The 9,806-nt window shown below is 35.5% G+C and overlaps 1 protein-coding gene across 2 annotated transcripts in view; it reads left to right on the top strand.

Annotated features, from left to right (window-relative positions):
• LOC109823668 (serine/threonine-protein kinase STY8-like) overlaps positions 216–9,806 on the top strand; it is a 13,491-nt gene continuing 3,900 nt past the window's right edge. For both annotated transcript variants that reach the window (XR_002242435.1, XM_020389993.1), the window contains exons 1-10: positions 216–576; positions 1,620–1,734; positions 2,928–3,010; positions 5,216–5,288; positions 5,599–5,709; positions 7,378–7,428; positions 8,619–8,755; positions 8,898–9,005; positions 9,096–9,169; positions 9,583–9,758. Coding sequence is in view for 1 of the 2 variants with exons in the window: in XM_020389993.1 (XP_020245582.1) it covers positions 383–576; positions 1,620–1,734; positions 2,928–3,010; positions 5,216–5,288; positions 5,599–5,709; positions 7,378–7,428; positions 8,619–8,755; positions 8,898–9,005; positions 9,096–9,169; positions 9,583–9,758 (1,122 nt within the window). In the remaining variant the exon portion in view is untranslated. The remainder of the gene's footprint in view (positions 577–1,619; positions 1,735–2,927; positions 3,011–5,215; positions 5,289–5,598; positions 5,710–7,377; positions 7,429–8,618; positions 8,756–8,897; positions 9,006–9,095; positions 9,170–9,582; positions 9,759–9,806) is intronic.

Here is a 9,806-nt window from a genome sequence, read left to right as displayed (position 1 = left end):
CAGTGAACGGCAGTGCGTTCGCAATGGAAATCCGGCGGGGCCCACCACAAATCCCTTACGTGGCGAGATTTTAGTTGATGGATCGGGAGCCCGCTGTTCGAAGAAAGCAGAGAATCCTTCCCCCGCTCAAACATTCTGCCTTCCTTTTGTCCAAAAGACGATCCCGCCCCCGCCGCGTCTCAATATTCACCTTTATATCCCATCCCCCGAGATTCCAAATCCTGTTACTCGCCGAAAAACGTCAAAGATCCGTCTCCTTCCTCTTGACTCACTTTCTCTCTCTCTCTCTCCCTCTCTCTCTCTCTCCCCCCTCTTTCTCTCTCTAGAACCCTAACCTTAATCCTAGCTCGATGACGCGATTCTCGAGATTCGAGTCTTGAAGATGGAGGAGGGGTCGATCGAGGAGGGGATGGGCGAGAGCTCGTCGCCGCGCTCGTCGCCGCCGAGGGCGATCGGGATCGCCGACGTCAAGACCGAAATCTACAACAGGCTCGTCGAGATCGGGAGCGAGGAGGTGAGCTCGATTCGGGACTTGAAGGAGGAGCTCGATGCTCATTTCAGCAGGCTGCCGGCGAGGTACAATCTCTGTCGTTATTTTGCGCTTCGATCGGTTCTAGGTTTCGATTTGATGTCGTAGTTTGAGATTAGGGTTGCTGAGTGCGAAATATAGAGCTAGTCAAGTTCTTGATTCCGTTACTGCTGCGTGATTCTTGATCTAGGTTTGGATTTGAAGTCGTAGCTTGAAAGTTCAGATTCTTGAATGCAGGAATTGTATTTTTGTTGATGTTTCTCTTTTAGTTTCTTGTTTCTTGTTTCTTTGATTTATGTGTGTGATTATTGATTTAGTAGAGAAACTGCATTTTTATTGTTTCCTTAATATCTTTTTCTTTTACTTTTTTAGGTTTATTTTTCTTTGATTGGAGGCAAATAGGCGATTGCTTGAGCAGTTATAGGTTTCATCTTTGTTTTGATTCTAGATTTTGGACTTGAGGTTACAGTTTGAGTTTAAGCTATTGGACCACGAGATCGACATGGTGTGGTTGCTGCTTTATCCATTTAATGTATGTTTAAACTGATACAGCGTTTGCTTGACGTTTCGTTATTTACTTATTTCTTAGGTGACTGCCATGGGTGAATTCTTTGTTTTTTTTATCGTTTTCATGTGTCTTTAATGGTTTGAAGTCTTTTTTTTTGTTATGCCTTTGAATATTGTCAGAAAATTTCAGGCAGAGATGCAATTGTTGGTTTTGTTCTTTCTTCCTCAATATTTAACCTTTCTTTTCCAATTTCCTATTGTCAAAGAATTCCTGAATCTTGATATCCTCTTATCCTTATTGCAGTTCCATACGTCATTGGTTCGGTCTTATATTCAGTAATTATTATCTTTTTTCATCATCCCTTATTTGGTCCAAAAACAGCTAATTAGTTTATGTTGGTCAGAGAATGCTGTTGGGTAGTTCATAAGAGATCAGATTTTCCCTTTTAGGTAGAAAAAAATATGAATTCTTACTATATTTTGCATGCATCGTGTTATAGCAGAAGTTGGGGATAGTTTATGCTTTGTGTTGCATGCATGTGAAATTTTCATTAATTCTCTTGCTAATTTTGGTTCTATGCAGTTATCTTGTCGATGTAGCTGTTGAGAGAGCGGAAGAGGTTTTATTACATTGGAGGATTCTTGCAGAGGCTAAGGACCCAAAAAAGCGCCCGGTCTTCCATGTCCGCTTTATGAAGGTGCCACTCATTTTCCTTTTTTTTTTGAATTATTGATTTATATCTGTAATGAACATTTGATGAGAATTTCTCTTTTACCGATTATTTTGTCATTGGGTGGCCAAACTGTCAGGCCTTAGCAGAATAAGATGCGGAGAAGAGCTCTAGGTCTAAATATTGGAAAAATTATCTAAGTTGGTAGACCTTCCGTAACATATTCCCCTCGATGAGTCAAGTGTACTACAGATGACTGTGAATATAAAAAGTTGTTCTCTGTTTCCTCTTTTTGCTCGTTGTTTCTGGGCAAGGGATGGAGCAGGCTGGGCCCAGCTGGGGGTTTAGTGGAAGGATGGACCGCTGATTTTCTTCGAGAGTCATACCTCTTAATTCCATACCATCAAGGCATTATCCACAGTCTTCTTGATTAAGTTGGTTTTCATTACTTTGACTTGGTTTTCCTTGGATATCTGTGAATTTTTCATTCGAGTAATTTAATTCATGTTTGGGACATAGGCAGTTTTAAAATTAATAGGCACTGTTTTCATGTGCGTGAAAGTTGGTTCATAGACAAGCCATTTTTTGAGGGAAAGATTACTTGTCCTTTCAGTTCCTGTTCCTCAAGCATTTGCATACATATTTTTCATTCAATTCTTTTCCGTTACCTAGTAGCATATAAAAACACATTGGTAGAGAACAATGACAACTTTTGGGAATTCGTCTCTACTACAAAAGGATGCAGTTTCACTATTAGAAGGAGAAGTGTCATCAAATTTCAGTCTTTGTGCATGTGGAATATGCTTTTATAATGTTCCTTCTCTCTGTTGTTTTCATTTCATTACTAAATTCCTTCTCACTATCCTAGTAGCATCTAATACCACAGCGGAAGAAATGGTGTTTTGACACCTTGATGTCTCTACTACAAAACGATGCAATGGCACTGAAAATGAAAGAGAAATGTTATCAAAATTCAGTTTGTCTACTCATAGAGTAGATTTTTATGTTCCTTGTCTTTTTTTACAGTATCTGCAACAAATTTTGTCCATAATAATGGTTGAAGATTTTGCCAATTTTGTGACTTTGTTTCATAATTTGTCTCAGTGTGCTCATTCTCACCTTTTTTCTGTTGTTTACATCTGGAAACTTCTTGTTTGATTATTGATGATACTTGTCTAAGTAGAATTAGCGATATGGATTGACTTTGTTCCTTGATCAAGCTCGAGGAAGCAAGTTTGGATGTGGGAACACACATCTGTAGCGCTGAAGATGGCAGAAATTTTGAAGAAGTTGTTTCCGCAAGGTATTCATACATATGATTATACAATGTTACCAGTCTAAATGCTCAAATACATGATAGTTCTCTTAAACATGGCAAAATGTGAGTCATAAGTTGTATGAAATCTGCACTAATATTTCCAGGAGATTGCAGTTAAAATCATTTCACAAACATAGATTTCTGAGTATGTGTCATTTAAATTGGCTTTTATATATATTTTTATTTATACAGCTCTCCTATATGTATGTATTTATGTACATATGTGTGTATACATACATATACAAACATGTGCATGCATATTAAATTGCTAGAATCACGAGGCAATTTAAATATCAAACTAAACTTTTCAGTTTTCACAAAATTGCATTATCAATCATGCAGTCTGATTGATTGACATCTTCCCAGGGAACATGTGAGCCTTTGTATAATGTTATTGACAAACTATCATATGTATAATGACCCATATGTATTAAATGCTTGAAAGAAGAATCACCAATATAGCATAGATTTACTTTAATACTTATCAATCGAAGTATATGTACAGGCTATGAAGAGAATAAAAGTTATAGACAACGTGCATCATTACATCGGCAAATTTCTTTTCAGCTGATCTTTTCAACCGTGGGCACTATTTTTTTGTCCACCTTTTTTGTCTTCATAACATTAGTTTTAGCGAGTTATCAATGAATTTGTATTTTTTTTAAAGGAGAAAGGGAAATCGGATTTTGTATTTCGATACTCTTACATGCTAAGAATAAACGAAATGAACATGTTACTACTCATATGCTATCCATACCTACTCCACTTACACTGTCAACATGCGCCTTGTTGTGATTGAGTCCTTATTTTTAAACCCTAGTGGAATGGTAGGTTTATCTATCAAACAGCTACTAGTTGTGCTAGGATCTGTCACCGGTTATGTCAGGTTGGTTGTGCTTGTGACCTCTTAAGTGGCTTAGGGATGGCCACAGTAAGCTTGCTGTGTAGCTCTTACTATTTTCACCTATTAACTTAAAAAAAGTATTTAATTTAGATTCATTTTTGAAACATGAATCACCTGTTATGATTTCATACTTTGACAAAATTATAGAATTTTGTCTAGCTCTTACAAGTTTCACCTATATACTTAACTATAACTATAGAATTATATCAGGTTAATTTCACATAACCCTCCTCAACTTTACAAGGGTTTCTCAGATAGCCCTCTTGAACTTTGTTTATCTCGCATAATCACCTAGAACTTTGTGGTGTCTTAAAAAACTGCCCTAAACTTTGGACATTTCTCATCAGACCCATTACATGTAATTTGTAAATAAATAAAATTTCCTGAGGAAAAAAAAACCAAAATTTAGAGGAGGGGGCACATTGTTTGAAAATGACAAATGACATATTTTGATATTTTTTCTCTCAAGTACATTTTAGTTTTTTGCAAATTGCAAGTTGGGGGTAGGTGGGTCTGGTGAGTAAATGTTAAAGTTCAGGGTTTTTTTAGGACACCCTATCTTTCAACGGGATTAAGTGAGATAAACAAAGTTTAGCGGGTTATGTGAAGCACGCCACAAAATCAGGGGGTTATATGAAATTAACTTATTTATATTTATTTTTTTAAAACATCAATCCCCTTGTTATGATTTTATACGTTAAGAAAACTTTAGATTTTGTTTTTTTTTTTGTGAAAGATTAAGCCCTGGTTATGATTTCAGTATCCGTCTGCTTTGCCTATTTCTTCATGTCCTGAACATTTCTCCCGTCATCATGGCAGTATTATTATCGAATATAATTTCAGCATATTATTAAAAGGTGAGAACATTTTTTTGTTTTCCTAAAGTAGCTAAGGTTGAGCACAGGTAGGAGAAAAGTAAAGATTTTCTCAGTGAAATCTAATTGTAGGATAAGCTGATAATTATTGAAGAAAGTTGAATAATATTGCTCTATGATTCATTCTTTCTTTTCCTGTGCTTCTCTCAATGACCCTTTTGGATTGAAGCTTATACAGAATCAAATCAGATTAATTGTGCTCCATGGCCCAGTTGAGTGACAGTATTTTTATGCATGAACGAAGAATATTAAGAACATTAAAAACCTTTGTGCAGATTCTTTGGTTGGCTATATTTATCTTTAATTTTCTTGCTAACTGTATTATTACCATTTCCTTCATTAAATTAATTTTATTTATTTACTCAGCACTTTTTATGTTATTACAACAAGTATTTGCCCAATGATGTGCAGGCATGATGTCGCATATACGCCAATTCATGAGGTCACATTTTCTACTATTGATAAACCTAAGCTACTTAGCCAGGTAGAAAAGATTCTTTTCTACTAGATTTGTTTTTCTTTAAATTTTATGTGGATGGAAAACTATTTTGAAGTTCTACTCACAACTACAAATATGGAAACAAAATTTTGATGTGTACTATGCAACTAACTTAAAGGGTGTTATGTTAACAACCTAACATAATAACATCTGTTGTGTATGCTGGAATATCATATAACCCGTAGTATAGAGCATGTATCATCTTTATTATTGTTATATGAAGTTGAATTTCGCTCCTGACAAGTAGAAATTGTATATTTGATGAATACAATTTTATCTATGTTTCTTCTCCCAGTTGTCCGCTTTGCTATCTGACGTTGGATTGAACATACGCGAAGCTCATGTTTTCTCAACAACAGATGGCTTTTCTTTGGATGTATTTGTTGTTGACGGATGGCATGCAGAGGTAGAATTTCTTCTTAAAAGTGACTTCAACATGATTATGCAATTCTAGTTTAATACAGTGGGTGATATTTTAATTGTGTGAACCTTTATGAGGGCAGATTTTGTACAACTTTATTTTTTTGTGCACCTTTCTGTGATTCTGCACATCCTGACAGGCTTTTTCAAAGAGATGTATTCCCTTAACCTTAAGTAGTCTTATTTTGAGTTTAATCCCTCAAATATTTGCAGTTGCTATTTGTCTCCCTGATTCATTTGAGTTACACTCTCCGCTAACTTCCATCCCCGCCCCATAATTATAGCATATCCTTTTTTTTAATAGCATTTTACATGAAATCCCCGTTCTACTTTTTTAGATGGTCAAGAGCCGTATTGCCCTACCTAAATGTCTGTCTTTTGATTTCAATTTAACCCTCTCAGCCAATTTAACCTTCTCATCATCTCTCTGCCAACAACCCCAATCGTAAGCCAAAACCCAAATTAAACTCTAAACAAGTCAAATTCTGAAGCCGACTTAAACCCAATCGTCTCCTTCATTTTCTCCATTTCACCCAATTATGAATACCCCATTAAGTAGCCTAACACTCATCTCCTTAAGCTTTTCCATCTCCTATGTTTGCTTTATCTCTTTATCTTTTATCAACCTAAGGTGAGCCCAATCTCTCTCTTCCTCAATCTGTGTCAGCGTATTTCTTTCTCTACTTCTAATTTCTCATCTAAAAGCAAGATGATTGATCTGGTTACAATAATGATGCAAACTCTCAGTTCTTTTCACCATGTTTATGTTTTCACTATATGCAACTCCCAAAACAAACTTCACCTGTAAAAATTTGATCAAGGCAAGAAAAATGACTTTCTTGCTAATGATAGTATCCACTCTTTCTAAGCTCAAGTTTTTATGCATGTTATCTAACCAAGTGATATATTACCCATGGGCGAGCGATGATGAAACACGAGATTAGTGGGACTGTGGTTGTAATAAACCATTTCACCTAACTGAGATGGCAAAAAAATAAGAAAAAAAGTGATGAATTACCCATTTCTTTCTCTCATTCGAATCTCTAAATTCCTACACATAACATTTTTTATTAGTACTTCTTGAATTCCTTTGTCTCTTCTTACTTCTTGATTGATCTTCTTAGAGGAACTTGAAACTTTCACGCATTTAGTTCATGGAAACCTACTTAAAGAGTAAAAGATAAAATGATAGATGATGGGAAATTAAAAAATTAACATAGCTTAATATTTAGCTAGTTATTGAGCTCTGATTCAGTGGTAAAGCTGGCGTTTGGGTTGGAGGACGTCCCGGGTTTATCTTTTCTTTTTTAGAGGCTTATGTATTTAGAGAAAGAAAACCTTAGAAAGGAACTGACCTAAGTCAGGTTATCTTTTCTTTTGTCATACAGTCTAGATCCAACTTTTGATAACTCTGAGAAAATTTCTACTGATTCTGCTATCAAATAATTTCTTTATCCTCCAGAGGTGCAGCATTAGGTAGAGAGCAGTTAATATTTGTGATGAAAGAACTGCCAAAAATACGTGTACTGTTTAGGATTAGCATCACCACAATGTGGAATATTTATTAGAAATAAGGGGCACATTGATTCTATTTCCTTTACACAGGGATATATATCAAGCTCGAATGTTGCTGACTTTGCAATGGTATACTCAGGATACAGATGATTTGCACAAGGCAATCGCAGAAGCAATTTCAAGGAGTGAGGTATATCTTTTTCATCTTTTGAATTCAAGAAATATTTACTTATTCTATGTGATGCATTATCTTTCTTTGGAACGACATAGATTGCTTTCCTTTCATGTTATTTCGTCATCTTTGGAAAGTTAAAAAAAACTCACTGTGAAAATTCATAGGACATGTTAGCTCCCAAGTTATGGTTTATTTACTGAAGGAAACAGCTGGATATAGTTTCTGATATCTTGGTATATAGTTTATCGAACATATTGCCATATCCTTCAAAAATGGAAAAAGAAATGCAAACACAAAATTGTTCTTGATTTATGGAAGTATCACTACGTTATAATAGTGGTCTAATGGTAGGTTATGCTTTGCAAAAGAAGTGATTTGGAATGGAATTGCTTGTTGTGTGAAAATTCTCTCTCTTGGGGAGGAAGAGAGGGACCACTGATATGCCATGGTTGCTCCTATTAGTTTTTATTTCCTACTTGGATGATGTTAGTTTGGATCTCCAACTTTGATGCTTGGATATAATTGTTCATGGATTCTCATTTTAGTGATAATAATACATGTTTGTTCATCCAACCAACAATTGAACTTTCTGTAACTGTAGATTTGATGCTTTATGTGAAGGATGTTTGGTATCGGAAGTTGCCTTCTTGCATGGAGAAATCCTTTTAAACTTTTTTACTTGATCCCTTGTACACAGTTAAAAAAGTAAGAAAGAAAAAGACATGTTAGTGTGTCATGAAATAATACACTGATGTGAGTGGCTGAACCAGCAAGGTTTCATTACATTGATACCAATCATTTTGGTCAAATCTTAATTTTGTGATAATAAAGAAAGTACATAATAATTTTTTTGATAATCATTTGATAAACAATTTTATTCAACAAATGGGGCTATCGTTTTGGTGCCTTAAATATTCATTTGTTCATCTTCTTAGATGAGTAAGGTTTACTTGTATGACGGACGCTTAGTTTGATCCTTAGCTTGGGTATCCTTTAGCTTACCCATGTCTGGGTTTGTTGCTGCTATTGCTCCCGCTGACAAGTCAAATAAAAACACTAGAAAGAAATAAAAAACATGCAATACTTCAAAAGCATGCCATAGCTTTTCTGTTACTCATTCATATATTGGTTTGCTAGGTTTGCCGAATCTATTGATGAAGGGAATAGTGATATATTCTGCACTGGCTTTCTGGGAATATTTGTAGGGGTCTTGGTCTGGTTCAACGCATTCTAATGCTGCGGAGAAGATATTGGCGATGCAACCCAAAATTGCTGACACAGAAATTGATATGAGATTGTTGAAAATAGGAGAGAAGATTGCATCTGGATCTTCTGGGGATATGTGAGTCAACTGTATATATGACATGACCTATTATTTTTTCTCTTTGTACAGGACATGTCCTATTATTTTTTTCTCTTTGTGTAAATTACTAATTTCCTGTTGTACATCGCTTCTAATAATAACCTGTTGCTATTTCGGTCAGGCATCGTGGGAATTACCTTGGTCACGATGTTGCAGTGAAGGTTCTGAAATCAGAACAACTAACTGAGCTTTCAGGGGATGAATTTGCTCAAGAAGTAATGATCTTGAGGTAAAAATTTTCATTCTAACTGATTCATTTTTTTCCGCCTAATAACATTAACCTTTACCTTCTCTGATAACATTTTTTTGCCACTTGTAGGGAAGTTCAACATAGTAATGTAGTTCGTTTTATTGGTGCATGTGCAAAGCCTCCAAATTTTTGCATAGTTACAGGTATACTTTTCGTTGCGTTGACTAAATAGGTGTGGTAACTTCTTCCCAAAGGGAGAGGATTTCTTTCTGTAGTGGTCTGCATTGAACCTCTTAGCAATGTTATATTGTTATGATCAAACACATAACTGAACACCCGGTCTCCTTTTCCTTTAAAAGAACAGTACATTTATCTAGAAATATATCTAGGACATTTTACAATATTTTCGGGTCACTAACAACTTTTTGCCTTCCCGCTTTTCCTTCTTTCTCTCTTTCTTTCCCTTTTTGTTTCGGGTTGAGCTTTTCAGCATGACATTGGGATTCTCTGCTAATCCATAAGTGCACATTTTATTTCTGTTGCATTTGGTTTTCATGCAATAAATGATTTATACAATTCTAACTTACAGTTTTCATTTTGAATTTCTCTCCTACAGAGTACATGCCTGGAGGAAGTCTTTATAGTTTTCTTCACAAGCAGGATAACATGCTGGAACTTTCTCTCTTGCTGAAGTTTGCACTTGATGTATGCAAAGGAATGGTCTATCTGCACCAGAACAACATAATTCATAGGGATTTGAAGACAGCCAACTTGCTAATGGACAATGACAATGTATGTAGCAGCCTACTGAATGAGTGTTATTTCATATACTATCTTATA

This window comes from Asparagus officinalis, chromosome 9 (genome assembly GCF_001876935.1).
Source record: "Asparagus officinalis chromosome 9, Aspof.V1, whole genome shotgun sequence".
In the NCBI taxonomy this organism is placed as follows: Eukaryota; Viridiplantae; Streptophyta; class Magnoliopsida; order Asparagales; family Asparagaceae; genus Asparagus; species Asparagus officinalis.
The sequence above is the reverse complement of the archived record's forward strand: the minus strand, read 5'-3'. Positions and strand labels throughout refer to the sequence as shown.